Below are 21,858 nucleotides of genomic sequence, written 5' to 3' on the forward strand. Positions count from 1 at the left end.
ATACTGTATTATACAGCATCACTGACCCACCCCCATACCTCACAGTGGGTATGAGGTGCTGTCTACACGCCAAGAAGCTGTTTGGGAGGCATGCACGGAGAAAACCTTTCCTCACTCACAATCATGAACGCAAACGTCTGGAGTTCGCCAAGCGGTATTGGGGCTTCAACTGGGACCGTGTGCTTTGGTCAGATGAGACCAAGATTGAGCTTTTTGGCAACAAACACTCTAAGTGGGTCTGGCGTGCCACGAAAGATGCGCATGCTGAAAAGCACCTCATACCCACTCTGAAGTATGGGGGTGGGTCAGTGATGCTGTGGGGCTGTTTCGCTTCCAAAGGCCCTGGGAACCTTGTTAGGGTGCATGGCATCATGAATGCTTTGAAATACCAGGACATTTTAAATCAAAATCTGTTGCCCTCTGACCGAAAGCTGAAGATGGGTCGTCACTGGGTCTTTCAGCAAGACAATGACCCTAAACATATGGCCAAATCTACACAGAAATGGTTCACCAGATACAAAATCAAGCTCCTCCCATGGCCATCTCAGTCCCCAGACCTCAACCCCATTGAAAACCTGTGGGGTGAGCTGAAGAGGAGAGTATAGAGGAGAGGACCCAGGTCTCTGGATGATTTAGAGAGATTCTGCAAAGAGGAATGGCTGAAGATCCCTCTCTCTGTCCTTTCCCATCTTGTGAAACATTATAGAAGATTAGGTGCTGTTTTGTTGGCAAAGGGGGGTTGTACAAAGTATTAACACCAGGTGCTAATAATTGTGACACACATTATTTGATGTCAAATAATTATTTCTTTATGTGGGATTTTTTTCCCCACTGAATAAATGCACTTGTATTGAAGGTTGGATTTTTCTTTTTTTTTCATTAAGGTCCCATATTATTTAGAAAAAAAAATATTAGAAGCTAAAAAACACATAATTATTGTAAATCCAATAATTATGAAGGGCACTGTATATATATAACTGTGATTAACTCGATTAAAAATTTTAATCGTTTGACAGCCCTTGTGCATATTTACATAAATAAATGTAACAGTACACTTTCACAGCCCAGAACCCACAAAGTGTGAGATAACATTTCATCCCATTACTAATTAGTCAACTACAACCCATCTTATCATAATATCAGGCCAAAACATACACCAAAAATAATCAAATTCCTACTGGAGAAATTAAAGAAAAAAAAATATCAGCTGTTCTGTCCCAAGAGTGTGATTTTTCCATTTTTATCCTTTGTCCCACAGATGTCACAGTGGAAGATCTTCACCCGGGGAAGCACGATACCCCCCATGTTAAACTGAAGAAGTCGGATATGACGAACATCAAACAGGAGGCGGAGCCAGAGACCCCCAGCATTAAAGAAGAAAAACAGGAAGAGGAAATCTCCAAGTTTCCACTGACTGTCGGTGTAAAAAGTGAAGAAGATGAAGGTCCAAGCAAAGAGAGCAGAGCAACAAAACTAGCGAGAAGTAGCTTTTTTCAACACCTAAGAACAGAAGGTGAGGGACGATCGCAACCGGACGACCTCTTAGCGCCATTCTCGGACAGCGACGATGTAACATCACACTCTTCTGACTATAACACCGATAAGGAGGATGTTGACTTTGAGCAAAACGCTTGGAAATCCTTAAACAATTCATCACTGAAAAGTGACAAAAAAGAATGCCTGGGTGAGAAACCTTTTTCCTGCTCACATTGTGATAAAACATTCACTGCCAAGGAATATTTAATACTACACACGCATACACACACTAGAAGAAAGCCTTTTGTCTGCGCATTTTGTGGTGAAAGATTCACTCATAAAGGAAGTTTGAATGTACACAAAAGATTACACACCGGAGAGAAGCCTTTCGTCTGCTCTCTCTGCGATAAAAGATTTTCTAGGAAGCATTCGTTAACACAACACACGAGGACACACACTGGAGAGAAGCCTTTTGTCTGCGCATTTTGTGGTAAAAGATTTTGTTCGAAGCCAGAGTTGACAAGACACACGATGACGCACACGGGAGAAAAGCCTTTTGTCTGCTCTGTTTGCGATAAAAGATTTTGTTCCAAGCAAGAGTTGACAAAACACACGAGGACACACACTGGAGAAAAGCCTTTCGTCTGCTCTCTTTGTAATAAAACATTTTGTTCGAAGGAAAACTTAACAAGACACACGAGGACACACACAGGGGAAAAGCCTTTTGTCTGCACATTTTGTGGGAAAATATTCACCCAGAAGGGACATTTAAATGCACACACGAGGACACACATTGGAGAGAAGTCTTTTGTCTGCTCTGTTTGTGACAGAAGAATTTCTTCGAAGCCAGCGTTGGCAAGACACATGCAAACACACCAGGTAAAAGGTTCACCCGGAAACGAGAATTAAACAATTGTGCAGGAAACACACACCAAGGACATACCTATCACTAGCACCGTGTGCTGTAAAAACCTTTAAAAAAATTTTTTTTAAATAAAATATTTAAAAAAAAATAAGTGTTAGCATGAGTTATAATAATTTGATATTCAAACCCATCCCTCCTAATGTTTTCGTTTTTATAGAATTTGAAAAATGAGTTTTGTAGGTCGCCATTGTTGTTGACGATGTCATGCACTCTAGGCAGTGAGTCACTGGGCGACGCTGCTCTACTTCCAAAGTGTCACTCGTTGGGTCCAAAAACATGTCGTCGGTTCTGCCCTTCCAATTTGAACCAGAGCGGAAAAGTGTTGACAGCATTGTCAATATTTCACAAAACCAGCAGCAAAAGCAATTCAATGAAAGTCCCCAGGATTCAAACCGCGTTACCCGTGCGACAGACGATCGCATAGACCACAGGACTATACTTCCGCGTGACGTTAGTCATGATGTTCCCCTTATTAAGCAATCACAACCCACATGTGTTGTCTGTCTGTGCGGTAAAACCTGAAAGGGAAATTCGACTGAAAAGAAAGTGTGGCTGGCTTGATGAGAGAATTACCGTAATTTCCCGAATATAACGCCCCCCCCCCAAAAAAAAAAAATCAACCTGTAAAATTATGGTGCACATTATACATGGATACAGGGATGGAGACAGAAATATATATATATTATATATATTTAAAAACCGTTTTGTTTTTAATTGACACGGCCATGTTGTGTTGAAGATACGTATGCGGCGATCCGTTGCCGACCATTACGGTACGTGACGTCACCATTTTGTTCCGGTAATACTTCACTCTGATCGGTCGAATGATTTCGTCTGTGTTAAATTCTGCTTTTTTCACTCTCCATAAAGCACAGAATTTAGTTTCTTGAACTCATTTGAGTCAACGTTTATTGCAGCTAGTGTTGTATCGGTCGCGAACGATTCGTTCTTTTTGAACGAATTGTTTTGGTGAACGAGACCGAACTAATCGCCATCTGCACTGATTCGTTCTATGAAGGTGGTGCTTGTTCGCTGCGTGGGAGGGCGTTGAGCAAGCGGCAGCGTCTTCTGACATCGCACACGACCAATCAGACGCCAGCCTCATCGCGGGCAGGGGAGGGAGCGGAAACAGAATCAGGGCGTCTGTCACTCACGTCCACGTGTGGCCAATAAGCAGCCAGCGTGCAGGCAGGGGGGCAAGACTGAGTTTTGTCACTTCCTGTTCAGTGACTCGGTCCTCCGGTTCCTGACCTAGCTTGCTGCTAACTTGATTTTCCAGTAATGGCTATGCGGTGAACGAATCAGAAAATGAAAGGAAATGACTTTGTCACATATTTGTTAACGTGGAGCCTATCAAATGCTGCTCAAACAGACAAAAACACCACACAAATCTAGCGAGCATGGTTTAGAGTAGTACTTTTCTCAACAAACTCGTGACTGCCTATGACGACATACTATCAAATTTACAGTAATTTAAAACACGGGTAGCTACGAGGCAAGCAAAAGCTGAGCTGCGGTCGCGTGACGGCAGTGAAGCGGGCAGAGAACTGTCACTATATGGAGGCTTCATGGCAGCGATATTTACCTCGTGCACAGAAAACATATTTAGTATGATCACCATAATACTGATTTGCAATGAAACTATATATACATGTCAATTTTTTCCCGAGTGTTTTATTTTTTTTTTATCGTGTCAGCGTGTCGGGTGTTGGTTGGTTTGACAAATTATGTCAATCCGTCCATCATGTGCTACTCAAGCGCCCAAAAACAACGCACGAGGACACGGGAGATGTCACAATATGTCTACATTTTTCTTAACAGACCAATGAGAGTAGAAAGGCGACATCGTAAAGAGCTAACAATTATTTCTCGTCAGCATTTGACGATCTGAGATGCGGGGACGACAGGGGAGCTGACCGGATTATTTTATTTATTAATACCAGTGCAAAAATTCAACACGATCATCTTGATACTAAAAAACAAAAATACAACAGAGCGAGATGTAAATATGATGTGTTGGTCGTTCCATATTTAGAAATTAAACTTTCGATGTATTTTTATTTTCGTGACAGCAAGCATGCTGCGTTGCATTGTATATGTGATCAAGAACCTGCTAAAGAAAGTCCGTGCGCCCCCGCCCCCTACTCCCCTCACAAAAGGAAAATGTTTAACCGTGTCCTAAATCGAAATGCAAGCACGAGCCATGACTTTGAGCCCATAGAACTAGGACAGACGACGCGGAAGTTCTCCCTCGCTTTTGCAGCAGCAGGAGGGAGACGAGGCTGTCTGTGAAAGCAGAATGATACCGCCTGTCACTCATTTCTGAAACTACGACGAGTGGTCAATGTGGAAGAGAGGGAGGGACCAAGCAATATCACTTCCCGTTCAGTTATACTGCGAAGCGGTCTTTGGTGATTCGTTCGGCAACGTCACTTCCCGTTCAGTAACCGAACGATTCGTTTGGGCGGGGAGGGAGATGAGGGGGGCGAACGATTCGTTGAACGATTTGTTTGAACGAATCTTTTTACTGAACGAACCGGAATGGATTCGTTTACTCAAGTGAACGACAGATCCCGTCACTAATTGCAGCTCCGCAACTCGGACCTTAACAAACGTAACACAACACAGACTTCCTGTGTCCGTCAACTATATCTGTCCGTCGGGAAACTCAAACTCAAATAACAATAGTTCCTATTGTTACTGTCGTGTATACAGCGATGAGCTCTCTCGGATTTCCGACTTACGTTCTCACTTTCATTTTACTGTATCAATCCATGGAAGAAACATTTATTCATCATGATGAAACAAGCAAGTTATACAGCAGCTTTTAAAAGAAAAGTCACATCTGTTTTGTTTTCTCCTGGATTCTGGTAAGTTGAAGTTATCAGATCATATTATTACAGTACATATTGTCAGTTTACGCTAATTTTTTAAACTACCAATGTGCTATGCTATGTGCTGTGTTTCACCAGTCAGTAAAATGACATTTCTCTATCTGTACACGAGCTCTGTTTTCTTGTATTCTTCTATTTATTGGTGCTAAAATTAGGGTGCGCGTTATACACGGGTACAATAATTTCCCCTAGATTTTACAAGTAAATTTGGGGTGCGCGTTATACACGGGTGCGCCTTATATTCGGGAAATTATGGTAAAAACCGTGGCTCACTTCAGACAGCAAGCAAACAACAAGAACAGGGATTGCATAAAAGAGTTTATTGAACACATAAAAAAACACGCGATCGCAAAAAGGGAGACACAAAAAGGGTCCATGACAGGAGATGGGGAATAATTAAAAAAAAAAAAAAAAAATTTTTAACTGAGGGAAACTGCGGTGAGAGTTAGACAAACGAAGAAAAAAAACAAGCCAATGATGCAACTAGCAACGAAGGGATATACAAACTGTGAAACGGTACAGGGTTTCCCCTACATATTAGATATTGTGGCGCACCGCCACAACAAAATAATAGCCGCCACGCCGTGCAAAATTTAAAAACTTTTTAAAAAAAAATTTTTTTAAGGCCATTTCAAACTAATGGCAGCCTAAGGTGAAGGGTTCAGCGGCAAGCTATTCATTGTGTATTGTAATGTCTGTAACTATGGGGCCACCATAAGAAGTGACGATCAGGCGGGGAGCTGTGACGTAGAAGCGAGGAGGAGATAGCGGTCGCATGTCGCGGAAGCCCGCCGTTATTTTGCTATTCCTTTATTAGTGTTGCCACAATAAAGTGGCTAAGACAATACAGACTCCTGTCCTTCTTCCCCCCATCCGGGGCATTACTGTATTTTGTATTAGACTTTTCGGCGAAAGGGAGCAGTGGACGGCCGTCTTGGACGGAAAGGCAAGTTTCAATGAATTTGTGCCGAGCGGCGGGTCAGTGTGTCGCCACGCTAACATGTCAACAACGCATTCAATAGCAGAAAATGCAGGGCTGTTACAGCGGATGGATATGTGCAATCGCGGCCGACGAACCCTTGATAAATGCGCTTTTTCTCCCCCAAGTTTCGCGAGCTCTGGAACACTCGTAAAATGTATCTTATACCTCTCCTTGCTAAGCTAAATTGTACCTTGATGTGCGTTTGTGTGGAAAAGTAGTTCACGAACAACGACAACAAGAAAAAAAACTATTCACCTTCTCACCGAAACTAGTAAAACTCTTTACACGGCAATTAGAATTTCCCCGTACACCTTGAAATGGCTCCATTACGAGGAAGTAGGTTTGGTTTCAATTTGGGCTGTCAAAAATATCGCGTTAACGGGCAGTAATTAAATTTTTAAATTAATCACGTTAAAATATTTGACGCAATTAACGCACATGCCCCGCTCAAACAGATTAAAATGACAGTACGGTGTAATGTCCGCTTGTTACTTGCTTTTTGGTGTTTGGCGCCCTCTGCTGGCGCTTGGGTCCAACTGATTTTATGGGTTAGTACCATGAGGGAGCATGCTGTAATTATTGACATCAACAATGGCGAGCTACTAGTTTATTTTTTGATGGAAATGTTTCCAAATTTTAATAAAACAAAAACATTAAGAGGGGTTTTAATATTAAATTTCAATAACTTGTACTAACATTTATCTTTTAAGAACTACAAGTTATTCTATCCATGGATCGCTTTAAGAGAATGTTAATAATGTTAATGCCATCTTTTTGATTTATTGTTATACTAAATAAATACACTACTTATGTACCGTATATTGAATGTATATATCCGTCTTGTGTCTTATCTTTCCATTCTAACAATACAGAAAAATGGCATATTTTATAGATGGTTTGAATTGCGATTAATTACGATTAATTAATTTTTAAGCTGTAATTAACTCGAATAAAAATTGTAATCGTTTGACAGTCCTAGTTTCAATATTGGTGGAGACGCTATAACAGCATAACCTGCATGTTCACTTTTTGCTGGGAACAGGACATTAATAAAACCAAACTGATTAGGTGAAAGGGGATCAGGGCTTAATTTCTCACCAATATGAACCTAATTAAAGGGGAAATGTGAACTAAGGTTGGCCAACCATGTTTTTGAATAATATCAATGGCTAAACAATTATAAGCATATTTTCATTATTTTTTTTAACGCAACACAGATTGTTTGTTTAACTCATAGCAACGCCCCTGACAACGAAAATGCTTTTCTTCGGCAAATCTTCGGAAATTACGTCACACCGGGAAGTGCGAGGGACGTCCGCCATAGAACAGTATTGTTTGTTGCATTGCTTCTAGGTAAGATGCCACGGCGGTGTGTGGCGATGTTTTGTTCTCACTCAAACGAAAAGTTGTATGAGTGGCCAAAGGATAGCAGGGCACGTAAATGGACATCTTTCGTTCGCACGAAGCGAATGAATTTCACGCCATCATCGAGTAGTGTTCTCTGCTGCAAACACGTCGAAGATGCCTGCTTCTTTAACCGGTCTGCTTATGATCAAGGATTTGCCAAAAAGTAAGTGTGATTTTTGGATAGATGACTGATGACTTTGTCAAAGCAGAGCTGCCAACTGTTGTGGAATGTACAGTAGAAGCTGGCGACGTTAGCCGAAAGCCAACTCGTGGCAATAGTCGTGGCATAGTTGTTGTTGTGTTCGCTAGTGTTACGTCCCAAGGACGGCTCGCGAAGGGCGTAACATAAAACGAGCCACACAATTTCACAAGTGGCACAAAATTTACACAACAAACTCGCAATGAATCTGGTAAATGGTGTTAGACTTATCTAGCGCTTTTCCACCTTTCAAGGCAATATGTACAAAATTTAGATGAAGTGCGGCTTCAGGGTAAGCCCAGGCCAAAACAAAAGGAATCTACACTTGTACCCCAACTGCTAACTAAACCCTGATGATGAAAAAGAACGAAGAAAAGACAGCCACAAACCTAGCTTCTTACGCTAAAAAAACAGGAGAAAACGGGTTGAACAGAAATGGCGACGTACCCCTTCTTGCTTCAGTGCTCTTATTTACAGTGGTGAACAAAAACGATCCAAAAACGAATAAACACAAAAGACCTCACCGAAAACGCGGGAGTGTATCAGACTAGCGATCAAATGCAAACCAGCGTGAATGGCGAGCTAACAGCTGGCGAGGAGGACCGCGGCAGAATGCTGTCAAATGTGAACGTTTACAGCTCAAGTCCCGCAGTGAATCATGGGAAATGTAGTCTCGGGACAACACTGAAGTGGTGCTTTGTAATCTGTTCGCTTGTGTGAAAAAACTACATTTCCTCACGCCATTAGACGCCACTTCCTGCCGATAGCCCCAGGAAGTAGTAGTAGCTGGTAGTACGAGGCGAGGCGGAGATGAGCGACAAGCAAAACTTTGCGGTCGAATGTGGCGGCAGTCCGCTATTATTTTTTTTTCTTATTGTTGCCACAATAAAGTGGAGAAAGCCATCAACGACTCATCTCCTTCTTTCCCCCCAACGTTTTTATAATATTATTTTATATGCACGAGAGCTGCAGGATCTGCCAAAATGAACATGCAGTCTGATTATTATTTTTTTAAACAATGTCATCAGATAGACAAAAACATAAAATTATGTGCAAATGCCTGCATCTTCAAATCATGAAAATAATAACGGCCTATATCTTACCAATCTTGTAATCTCGATGGGTCTTGTCTCCATTCCATGTCAGGTAGTCTAGGCACATTGTTTGCATCCTGATTAGCGTCTGGCTAATACATGTTCGGTCCAACATAAAATTCCAAGCTCCTCTTCTTCCTCCAACTCTTCAAAAACTTGGATCTCCTCCCTTGCGCTCGATCTATTGCTTATATCGCTGTTTGAATCATTGATTGAAGGGCTTTGTATGGCGGCCGTATGGAGCGCTGCCATTGATGTTCTCGGTGTGACGTATCACTTCCGGGTTCATCCCCTTTCAGGCTCGAACTTCGGAAACGCGATTATTTTGTCAAATATACAACATTTAAATTATTTTTTCATGCTTTGTTTTTTGGACAATGTTTAATTACTTTAATTGTGACCCTATTTGGCATGTTATGAAATTACTTCACATTACAGCTTTAATTGATAGGCTAAATGATCAACGCAAAAATAAATCTGTATTGATTTGTACTAACTTTCACACTGCAAATTTATAACGTTTTAAATCTGATAGTTTTTCTGAAGTCTATTCGAATAATTTTTTCCATCTTGTTTTGCGTGTTAAAGACTTGTTAACAGATTAATGGGTCAGATTATTCAATTTACTTTAGGTAAATATTAACATTAGTTCTTATCAAGCCCATACATCTAAAGGTTGGTCATTTTTCACTAAAATCAAGGGAGAAAATGATTTCAATGTTTTGAACAGTATCACTTCTTGAAAGAACATTTCTGAAGAAAAAAAGCTTTTTTTTTAAAAGATTTAATATACTCAATTTTTGCTTAAAATAAGAGTGTTAAGATTATTTTCAGACAGCTGTTTTTTTAATTTCAAGAAATCTGAGTAAAATTTACTTGAAGCACTGGCAGATAATTTCACTTATTTCTAGTAGATTTACACTGAAAACAAGGCAATTTAACTAGTCATCAGCCAATCAAACGTGTGTCTAGGGGGGGGGGGGGGATTGTGTCATTGTAAGTCTGAACATAATGAAAGTAATTAACTTAATAATAGTAGGGTCAATTCTATCCTTACAAAATATGTGAAGACAATTTAAATTACCTCTATAACAGAACTCATTATGTAATGCAAATAAGGTTGCCTAAAAGTTGGTGGGGACAATTAGAGCATCCCGAAAAGTTCCTAGTGTTACGTTCCTAACGTCCCTAGGACAGAAGGACTAGTTTTGTTGTGTTAATGTAGCACATTAAGGACTGCGAGATTTAAGTAGTACTATTGCTACGAGAAAAAAAAGTCGTATTATTACGTAGTGTAATGTAGCTGTAATCAGCTACGCATTTTACGTACATGTACCGTAGCTGAGAGCTACGACATTAGCCTGGCTAATGAAATATTTCAAATAGATCTTTGTGTTGGTTCTTCTTGGGTGACAAAATGTGAGAAAAAAAATTATATGGCATGATATGACGCAATTTTGCCCTGGCACGACGTGGTGAGGCGGTCCGACTCCGATGCAGCCCATCACCGCAGCTTCAAAGAATCCTGTGGGAAACCCTGCGGTAGCAAGTCAATATCTCGGCAAGCCGTCAAGGATCGGTTTAAAGACACTGCTGCTGAGCTGGAATTGGATGCAGGTAAAACGTTGGGAACTCATCGCACATCTCTGTAACAAAACAATCTGACCAGCAGCAGAACGTGACAAAATCATGCCAGTCGTCATACTTGCTTCACTTGCTAGCTAGCACAGCTTTTCTCTCAGTCCAGTCCAACCGCGTCATCACCCCTAGCGTGCATTGCCCGTGTAAAACATGGTGCCCTCCCTAGGTCAAAACATGTACTAAATATTAAAGATTTTTAAATCAATGGTAATAATGTGTTTCCAATAACATACTGTAGTAAAAGAGAACAAGTGTGGCTTATTAGGGTCTACAAGTCTTTAAGTCAGAAGTTCCCTTTAACCCTTTACAGTCCACACTGTACAATTGGGGACACTGGAGTCCCCTTGATTTCTGTGGTCCATAACATCTGTTGTAGGCGTCATTTTTGGCCAGTATATAGAGTAGTAGTTGCTCTTTCATTCAACACCAGATGGCTGCACATGGTAACTGAATGAGTTTTCCTGAGTTGACTTGAAGTTAGTGAGTTGAGGTTCGAGTCAGTGGCCGCCATCTTTTATCTGTGATGTTTCATATCACATCTCTGCTGGAATAATCAATTTTTCTCAATCACGGCATGGAAAGGGCATGGAGTGAAGTCTGCCTAAACTATGGTTAAATGCTTTACTGTAATGAATGTGTTCGACTAATACAAACAGTTATACAGTGTCTGCGAGAAAGGTAACTATACCGTTCATTAAACATGTCATCGGTTTTGCCCTACCAATTCGAACCTTAGGACAGCACTGTCGATACATCACAAAACAAGCAGCAAAAGCAATTCGATGAAATGATCAAATTTTATGACGTTTATTCCGTGAAAGGGAAGATAAGCCTCGGCAACTTGGAGAGAGGGTATAGCCTCGTTTAAGTAGCAAATGGCAGTTTACGCCATTAGCGTAAGTGGTCTTCTTCAATTCCACGTCGTCGATGCTGTCAGCCTTGCTTTTGGCAACATCGCCCTCCTTCGTTACAGATTCTGACGGATCGTAGATTTCGGTATGGCAATATTTAGTCACAATATACAAACTGATGCTGGGAGCCATGATCAGAAGTCCTGTTTGTTGTGACTGACTACTACGGCGTCAGTCGAGGGACAAAACGCACTCATTGTTTTGAGCTCTTATTAATTTAAATCAGTACCTTACATAATTAAAGAGTGACACTTTTTTGGGGGGGAGTGGCACTGTAAAATGTGGCCCTGTGACGTCACCGCCGTGCGAGGGCTACAACAACAATGGCGAGCTATGATTTTTGATATATTTTTAATATATATAATATACAGTATATATATATGTATGTATGTATATATATATATATATATATATATATATATATACGTATATAATATTTTACAAATTTTATTAAAACGAAAACATTAATTTGATATCAAATTATTGTAACTGACTAACTGTCTATCCAAGGTACCTTTGGATCTGTGTAGATCTGGTTTAGGGCTGCAGCTATCGAATATTTTAGTAGTCGATTAATCAATAGACTGGTTAGTTCGAATAATCGAGTAATCGGATAAGGAACATGAAAAATTAAAATACCCGAGCTGAGCCTCAAACAGTATGTATTTTTTATTTTAAAAAAAAAAAAAGAGAATCTATGTACAACAAAAGAACAATTGGCTAACATATAGAAAAAGTCCGCTAGCTTAGATGCTATAAAATGCTGAAGTTTTGTTTTTTCCCCCTCCAATCCTCTTAATAAATGGTTTGGACACATATTCCCGCAAAAAAAACGGCTAAATATACCTATAAACTAAATTATAAATGCATTAAAAATCATTGGCTCAAACAAAAACTTAGCTTACTTTGGTCTTAACAGGGAACAGTTGGATTCAGCCATGTGAAAAGAGGCAGACCAGAGGGCAGTGTATCCACCCTTATCAATAAAACTACATGCAAACACTTTCAAAATTAACCATTACAACACCACTTTAATTAAACGAATACTCGAAGCAACAAAATTTAATTCGAATATTTTTTTCTAATCGAATACTCGAGTTAATCGATTGATAGTTGCAGCACTAATCTGGTTTGTTTGTTATTTTGGCCTGGGCTTACCTGGAAGGCAAGCTTCTTCCGATTTTGTACTTTTGTATTCAATGTGATTTGTCTTTGTAAAATAAATTGTCCCCTTGTAAGCATGTCACTGGCTCGTTTATGTTGCGTTTGAAGCGAGCCTTAAATTGGGACGTAAAAGTACTTATAAACTTTTAAAAACAAAAAAAACAACTTAAAAACTGTTCAAACATGCCTAGTTGCGCATATTTTATCATCAAACGATTATGTCATGAACTTTTCAAAGTGTCATAACCAGCTGAAGTTGAAGAATTTCAAATGGCAAATATGGAAAATCACACACATTGCTAGATTACCAGGATTGAAAGTGGGCTGGAACAGTCCGGAACGCCATTCCGGTATAAGATTCAGGGCCAGAAAGGTGACTTGATCCCGAAAATATGACAGCAACTGTCAAAACCCTACAGTGGTATGAAAAAGTATGAACCTTTTGGAATTTCTCATATTTCTGCATAAAATCATCATCATCAAATGTGATCTGATATTTGTCAAAATCACAAAGATGAAAAAACGGTGTCTGCTGCTTTAACTAAAACCTCCCAAACATGTATAGGTTTTCATCTTTTAATGAGGATAGTATGTTAACAATGATGGGGGGGGGGGGGGGGGGTGTAAGTAAGTGAACCCTCTGCCTAAGGAGACTTAAAGAGCAATTGAAACCAATTTTTACCAAACATTTTAAGTCAGGTGTGTGCCCAATCACTGATGAGTGGTTTAAAGCTGCCCTACCCACTATAAAAGAAACACCTGGTAAGAAATGTCTTGATGAGAAGCATTGTCTGATGTGCATCACGGCTCGGTCAAAAGAGCTGTCTGAAGACCTGCGATCAATGATTGTTGATTTGTATAAAGCTGGGAAAGTTTATGAAAACATCTCCAAATGTCTGGAGGTTCATCAATTGACAGTCAGATAAGTTGTCTAAAAATTGAGAGAATTTAGGCACTGTCCGATATGCACTTATGATACATCATTGGAAAGGTTAAAATCTCAAAACAGGAGGGCATTTATTTATTTAATTTTTGAACAGCAAAACCCTAACTGGAAGTGAGAGCACGACAGAGCAGAATTAAAGATGCCACGATTTTATCGAGATATTATTGCGTACTTACCTTGTTTCGATCCAAAACTTCCATGTAGCATGTATCATCGAGTGTCAAGATACAGATGTGAATGGCCACAGCCGGATTTTGGTGGGATTTTATGGTGAAATATAGTAATATAACAAGGGTCGCGATGCAGAAATCGCAGACATCAAGGAGTGGTCGAGATGTTCTTTTTCATATATTTACCCTTTTAAATGTTGTTTTTCCATTTTTTTTGTTTGGATCAATTATTTCTCATCTAACATATTGGGGAAAATTCGACTAACAAAAAAAAATTTAAATTAAGCGATAGTTATGAGTTAGATATCCGTGACTTATTTACAGGCACCATTTTTTTCACTGTCTCGTAATTTGTTTAAAAGTTTAAAATATGCAAATGAATAATTTTTTTAAGTCTTTTTTTTTTTTTTTTTTTTTTTTTTTTTTTTAAACAAAATATTCGACATCAATTAATGATACTAAGCTAAAAATGACAGACATTTGGAATAATATCATTACTGGGCTGTTTTTTATGGCTGGGTTGAAACAAAAGCGGTTGCGCGACGTCTGTAAACGGGGGTTTCCAGGGTAAAACGGACAAATTAAAAAAATGTTTAGGGGCTTAATACCCCATGAATCTACTATGGCAGCATATAGAAACATTGTCAAACACAACAGTTCTTTTGGCTTAAAATACAGCACTTTATTTTAAAGAGGGGTGCAAGAGCAGAAATTGCTTTTTCAGGCTTGTCTGTGTTTTCCGCCACATATATTTTACACTGTCTACTGTACATAAACTGTTTTGAACATAGTATGTAGATAGAACAAAAACGCTGATGACGATAGTGAGGAAAACAACAGTTTGAACATGAAGGTTATGGTGTCTAGAAAAAAAGGGATCCAACCAGGCCAACGTGAACTTTTTTTTAAATTTTAAATATGATATACAAGGTAATATCAAAGGCATGCAAATTCAGAAAAAAATATGCTCAACTTTTCGAGGGTTGATTTAGTTTTTGTTGATTTTTTTTTTTTAAAGATGTTTCCATTATTTCGTCCAACCTCTGGAGTGTTTGAGTGTAAAAATATCCAGCCTGTCCCCCGTTGGACATTCCACCCTAATGTTCATCGCACCTGGGCCCCTGTTCACATTTGCTCCGCCACTGACGGTGAAGGGAAAAGAAACCGTCATCGTCACCATATAATTGTTTGCATTAGGCTAACACATTCATCTAACTATTGTTTAAGCAGACTCCACTACATGCCCTTTGACACAGTAAAGTGAATCACCTTATCCGGGCTAATGAGGGGGAGATGAGAAAAATGGTACAGTTTCTCATAGGCACCGTCTAACTGTTTGCGTTATTTTAACACACGTCATATAATTAATCAGGAAATAGTATCATTTTCATATTTACGGTAGGACTGCACTACTAAAATAAAATAAATAGCACACCATAGTTTAATGAGAAGAAATAGAAGAGATACACAATGCCGTCTTATCACAGAAGCCCAACGCGTGCGTCACGAACAAGATTGACGCACCAACTCTTGCAATCAGCTCTCCCAGCAAACTCCAAGGACAAAGCGCTTTGTCCTAAAACAAGTAGAGATAGCCCGGACAACAAAGTTGATAGCGGGCGTCCCATCCGCGCACGAACCTAAGCCGCCCAAAACCGGCAACAGAGGGGAAGACCCAAAAGCAACGCCCAGACACACCTTCGGACACACCTTCGACACGGCCCGCTTCACCAAGGACTTTAAAAAGACTGGACACTGAGATAGCACAGATTTTGCTGCTCGGAAACTTTTTTGGGATCCAGAATTGTCCCTCTGTCGTCTGTTTTTTGCCTTGTTTTTTACCATTGTCGACGAATAAATTGTCAACCTGCTTTCGGCGAGTCTTTTTCAAACTTTTGGAACATGGAGTCAGTACAAAGGGTTAATGTCAGAGAGAACGCGCGAAGTTCTGCCTTCCCGGTTGGCGCGCGCGGGGGCAGCATCAACCGAGCGGCACTTGTTTTGGCTGTCGCTGTTTCCGTGCGTCTTAGCCTGGGGGGCGAATTTCAAAAACGGTTACCATAACATCGGGGGAAAATGAGGTGCACAAGGGTGTAGGTTTGCATATGGACGGTAGGGACAAAACACTAGCAACTTTTTAGGATGCTCGCATTGTCCCCACCAACTTCCACCACTTCCCATGTTTTAATTGTTGCACTTGACCCCATCATTAAGTGAATTATTTTCATTATGTTCAGACTTACATTTACCTCTTTTCACTTGCTGAATGTTGTGGTCCATTTTTTTCCTCCTAAACACACATTTGATTGGCTAATGACTTGGACAACCCCCCCCCCCCCCCCCCCCAGACACCCACACATTAGATATTAAAGATATTAGAAGTTTTTTTTCCCAGCCAGCAGCAGCCACTGTAAGAAATGTAAAAATATTTCAATGTTGTGGAAGTGGGGAACACACCACTAATTTTGCTACTGAAAGTCTGACCTGCATCAGAGTTAGCATAACATTTAAACTGTGTGAACTTGCTAACCTGCAAAAGTCGAGTAGGTTGCTGCTTAAAGAGTCCTCCTTTATGTGTTTTCTACTGTTAACGTGAATTAAACTGTAAGAAATGTAGTAAACTGAGTTTTACCCCTTTCTCTCCATGTTTACTTTTAATTTTATTTATGTAGTCTTAAAGCACCCCACTGGACCTTTAATTTTTTTTAGTTTGGTTGTGCTTGTTGACAGAAGCAGTAGTTTACCTGGAAAATGGCTCAATTTTTATTTATTTATTTTGTTATTTCCTGACAAAGACGATTTTCAGTTATATTTAATTTCTTTATTTAGGCAATGTTTTAGCATTCCTGGATAGTTAAGGGATGATTAACAAGTTTCTATTTATTGTGAATGTGAATATAATTTATGTTCAAATAATGCAAGTTAAATTTGCTCATAAAATCCGAAAAGAAAATTCTGGAAGTTTTCAAAATGCTTCTTTAGTAATTTTTTAAAATAAAAGTTTGAATTAAACGGTTTAGGCCAAACCAATACACGTAAAAACTAGTATCAGTCAATACAGATTTATTTTGCATTGATCATTAAGAATGTCCCGTCCCCAGCAAAAAGGACATACAGGTTATTTATGTCATATCGTCCCTACCAATTTTGAGGCCAAACCTACGCCCTTGGAGCTGCGTGACTGTAGATGGCCTCGCTTCCGCTATCCAAGCAGCTAAACATAGAGAGCCTTCACACTCCAGATGATTTCAGAGATGCTTTACAGTGTCTCCCTTTTGTGAAACTAACACAACAAAAAAAGATGTACAATCAATAATACTGCTGCAAATAACAAAAATCTGTCTGCATATGGAAACACATCTGCCTTGCATAAGATAGTGCTGAATTCAAAGTACAAAACACATACTGTATCATAAATGTAACTTCAGGAAAATAGGCAAAGTGTAGTTCTTTAAAAAAAAAAAAAACATAAAAGTTGTGAGAGTTGAGCTGGAATGGATCACAATGAATAACATTTAAACAAATTCTGGTTTGCATTCTTCTCCAACTGTTTTTATACAGGAAAAAAACGACCACTAGATGGGGCGCTTTACCAAGCGAAAAAGAGATTTTACAAAATATGACTACTTGGGAGTTGTCTGTCACTACCCGATCGTGACGGCCTACCGAATCACGACGGATTGCTTCTGCGCTTGCCCAAACGGACGCCATTTTCTCCTGAGGTGTGACGGCAGATATTGATATGTTCATGTTGGATTAAACGATTTAAAAAATAAAATTCTTATGCCATAGATAGAAGTAGTGATGGCAACTTGAAATTGAAACTTCAAAACGTGCTCCGAACCGATGAACCACTGCCCCGGAAGCGCTCTCTCTTGACCTATCCGGGACTTGCCGTTCTCTTGCGTTCCCTTCTCCTAACCAAACGAGCTCCTTCAAAGTATTCTCATTGGGTAAGTTCCTAAGTAAGAATTTAGCGGACTAACACGTCCCATCTTAAAGCTTAGTGGAAGTCGTTTGGTTTTATATTGAAGCCTACCAGGCTAACGTAACTTCGTTTTGTTTAGCTTAGCTCGCTAGCCAAGACACTTGAACGCATTTCGATTGCTTTAGCTTAATGGGGCGGTGTGTCACTCGGTTAGCATTTGAGTGATAATGTTTAATTACGTAAGACGAGCATCTGAAAAACAAAAGAAAATGAGGGTAAGATCTATACATCAGTTGTGTTACTTTTTATGCAATATTAGACTTGCCTTGACGTGACCGTGATTATGCCTGTAGGGCCAAATTCCCATATCTGACTTGCCATATAAAGCTCACAACAATGAGGATCTCATGATATGGCAATGCTACAATTCTCAATACATTGGTCTGGAAATCATTCAGGATATTCTACAGAAAAAAATGCTATTTTCATCCTTCTGCTGTGAATTTCCTTGAGTTCGTCACTAGTAGACGTCCAATCCATTTGAACTGGGAAGGTGACAGTTTCGTTTATTCACTGCCATCCCTCCCACTTCAAACGGAATGGACGTCTATGGCCGTCAATGGCAGCCAATGAGTTAACAATTCTATCATTAATGTAAGTGAAAAAGTTGACGAAAGATAGGGGTTAGTAAGAAAGTGTATTTACTGTATCTTCAGCTAAAGGGTTCTTAGGCTGCGCTCAGACTGTAGGCATATCTGATTCCAATCCATTTCGTCCTCAAATCCAATTTTTACAGCTGGCAGTTCACACTTTTTAAAAAAAAAATATATTTTTTTTTAATTTTTTGGAAAGTGTCCAAAACGGAATTTGGTCTGTTCAGACTGGGTTAAGTTATTGACCCTTCTGACGGGTCGCTGTAGCAACGAAGGTGTCATCCAGTGCGTGTAGAGTTTGACGTCATAAAATTGTGTCAATGGCAACAAACATGCCAGAAAGTTTCTACAAGGGACTGAACCAATGTTAATATGCCCTTATATTAGCCAGGTTATGGCAGTTTGCCTAGCTAACAAACACTGACATTACTGTCCTGCGTTACCATTATTTGTACACACTCATTGCCACATTCCCATCATCGTGAGGTGCTGCATTGTCGAACACAAATAGCGGGAGAACGTTGGTTTCTTCCCCAAGAATGCCGTCTAATAATTCATAAAAGTGAATGAGTAACTAATATATATATAAAAAAAAAATATATATATATATATATATATTAGGGCTGTCAAACTATTAAAATTTTTAATCGAGTTAATCACAGCTTAAAATTTAATCGTAATTAATCGCAATTAATCGCAAAAAAAAAAAAAATAATAATAATATTCGTTTGACAGCCTTAATATTTTATATCTCTTAAAAATTTTAATCGTTTGACAGCCCTAGTATATATATATATATATATATATATATATATATATATATATATATATATATATACTAGGGCTGTCAAACGATTAAAATTTTTAAGAGAGCTAATCACAGCTTTAATCTTAATTAATTAATCTGAATTAACTCTCATTAATCGCAATTCAAACCATCTCTAAAATATGCCATATTTTTCCGTAAATTATTGTTGGAATGGAAAGATAAGATATAAGATGGATATATACATTCAACATACTGTATTTGTTTATTATAACAATAAATCCATAAGATGGCATTAACATTATTAACATTCTTTCTGTTAAAGGGATCCACAAGAAAGACTTGTAGTTCTTGAAAGATAAATGTTTGTACAAGTTATACTAATTTTATATTAAAGCCCTTCTTAATGTTTTCGTTTTAAAAAAATTTGTAAAATTTTTAATCGAGTTAATCACAGCTTCAAAATTAACTAATCGTAATTAATCACAATTCAAACCATCTCTAAAATATGCCATATTTTTCTGTAAATTTTTGTTGGAATGGAAAGATAAGACAAGACGGATGTAAACATTCAACATACTGTACATAAGTACTGTATTTGTTTATTATATCAATAAATCCACAAGATGGCATTAACATTATAAACATTATTTCTGTGAAAGGGATCCACGGATAGAAAGACTTGTAATTCTTAAAAGATAAATGTGAGTACAAGTTATAGTAATTTTGATAGTTTGTATATTGTGACTAAATATTGCCATCTAGTGTATTTGTTGAGCTAAACGAAATGTTTGAATAGAGTTTGACCAAAGTCTGGGTATTATTTTGCATTGCTATTTTGATTGGGAATGCCAGTTCTCTTTGCATTGAGCGCTTTTCTTTTGTGAACATTATTTTTTTGGGAGAGATAGGAATATTATTTTTATTGTGCTTTCACTAAATTATACTGTAGCGACCTAACTGTTCTTAACTGCCCAAATGCATGATGGGAAGTTGGGCAACCATAACTGTCAATGGTGGCTGCAAATGGTATATCTTCTTTGCGTTGTGTACAATACAGGGTGTTAAGAAAAGATAATCTCCTGTCATTGTTCCCCACATCGCTCGTCACAATAGTTATAATTGTTGTGGAAGAGATGCCAAAGCTTATACCAATAAATAACGCGGCTCCAATGAATGCCTGTGTCCACTCCACTTGCTTTTCTCTGCCTCTTAGCTCTCAATATACTTAAAACGGTGCCATTGTAGTCTGTTCTTGGCAATTCGTGAGTGGGTCGTTCCGCGCATGTGTTAAATGCGTTAAATATTTTAATGTGATTAATTTAAAAAATTCATTACCGCCGGTTAACGCGATAATTTTGACAGCCCTGACATATATATATAATATATATATATGGCGGAAAACACAGACAAGACTGAAAAAGCAGTTTCTGCTCTTGCACCTCTCTTTAAAATAAACTGCTGTATTTTAAGCCAAAAGAACTGTTGTGTTTGATAGAACAATATGTCTATAGAGCCTACCCACGTACCACGTGCTCGCTGTATGGTTCCGCCCACTTGTCCGTCAAAACATAGTGTTAACCTGTTACGGCTACGTACATTTCTCCTATTTACGGCGTGTTTTTCTGCTCCTTAACATTAATAATCAAAATGGTGAAGGCGTGTGTGGCTGTTGGTTGCACTAACAGAGAAGATGGAAGGAGAGACTTGAAGTTTTACCGTATTCCGAGGGATCCAAAGAGGAGAGCGAAATGGACGGCTGCAATTCGACGTGAAAACTGGACACCAAAAAATCACAACAGACTATGTAGTAGTCATTTTATATCCGGTAAGATGCATTTAATATATATTTAGAGGGTTTTGGCCTGACAACCACAATTAAGATCATTGCTAGGCTAATCGCTGACAACATACGACGTAGTACGACATAGTTTCAAATTCAAGATGTTTGTGACTTCCCTTTCTTCCACCATCGTTATTTTTTGAATAATATTTAGCTGGTACCAAGTGAAAGAAACTGGCCTCGTCTACGGGGCTGACAAATAACCACAATTAAGATCATTGCGAGGCTAATCGCCGACAACATACGACGTAGTACGACATAGTTTCAAATTCAAGATGTTTGTGACTTCCCTTTCTTCCACCATCGTTATTTTTTGAATAATATTTAGCTGGTACAAGCCTTAACTCGACAAACTGACATGAAATACATTAGACTTGACTGTGGATGTTAGCAAGAACAAAAGATTTTGAATTGAAAATTTCGTAACTCACCTTTCCAAGCACAAGATAGATTCCTGCCGAATTTTCGTGGACGAGGACCTGCTTCACCCAACCAGCAACGAAGTATTTATATGCTTCCAAGCTCTTGAAGTTTTTCATATTTTCGTGAGAATAGGCTGATTTAGTGTGGACAAGATAATTGTAAATATCTGCGTAGCAGATGTCGGGCAGACAGGGCGAAGACAGTGGGTCGAAAAACATCGATTTGGGCATCAAATATGGATCTGGCGACTGTATAGAACGAAGCTTTTCCTCATAACGCCTTTTATGCAACAGATCCAGTGAGTTTGCGGCATCAGAAAGCACCGGGTCTTCCATGAAATGCATTTTAAATTCCGCCATCAATTGAAAACAATGCTAATACAGAGTCAAAATGACGGACAAGTGGGCGGAACCATACAGCGAGCACGTGGTACGTG

At 39.0% G+C, this 21,858-nt stretch overlaps 2 protein-coding genes across 3 annotated transcripts in view; both read left to right on the forward strand.

The window, feature by feature from the left end:
* Nucleotides 1-21,858, forward strand: part of LOC130911875 (gastrula zinc finger protein XlCGF57.1-like) — a 262,137-nt gene that overhangs the window by 148,242 nt on the left and 92,037 nt on the right. The gene's annotated exons all lie outside the window — the stretch shown is intronic.
* The window catches only part of LOC130911953 (gastrula zinc finger protein XlCGF17.1-like), a 42,743-nt gene that overhangs the window by 9,979 nt on the left and 10,906 nt on the right, over nt 1-21,858 (forward strand). Inside the window, exon 2 of one of the 2 annotated variants that reach the window (XM_057829663.1) lies at nt 1,259-8,372. The exons of the other annotated variant lie outside the window; for it this stretch is intronic. Within the exon in view, the coding sequence (XP_057685646.1) occupies nt 1,259-2,385 (1,127 nt within the window). The 3' untranslated portion in view covers nt 2,386-8,372. Of the gene's footprint in view, nt 1-1,258; nt 8,373-21,858 lie in introns of those variants that run through there. 2 annotated transcript variants of the gene reach the window in all.

The sequence above is a fragment of the Corythoichthys intestinalis genome, chromosome 1 (assembly GCF_030265065.1).
Source record: "Corythoichthys intestinalis isolate RoL2023-P3 chromosome 1, ASM3026506v1, whole genome shotgun sequence".
NCBI classification, from domain to species: domain Eukaryota; kingdom Metazoa; phylum Chordata; class Actinopteri; order Syngnathiformes; family Syngnathidae; genus Corythoichthys; species Corythoichthys intestinalis.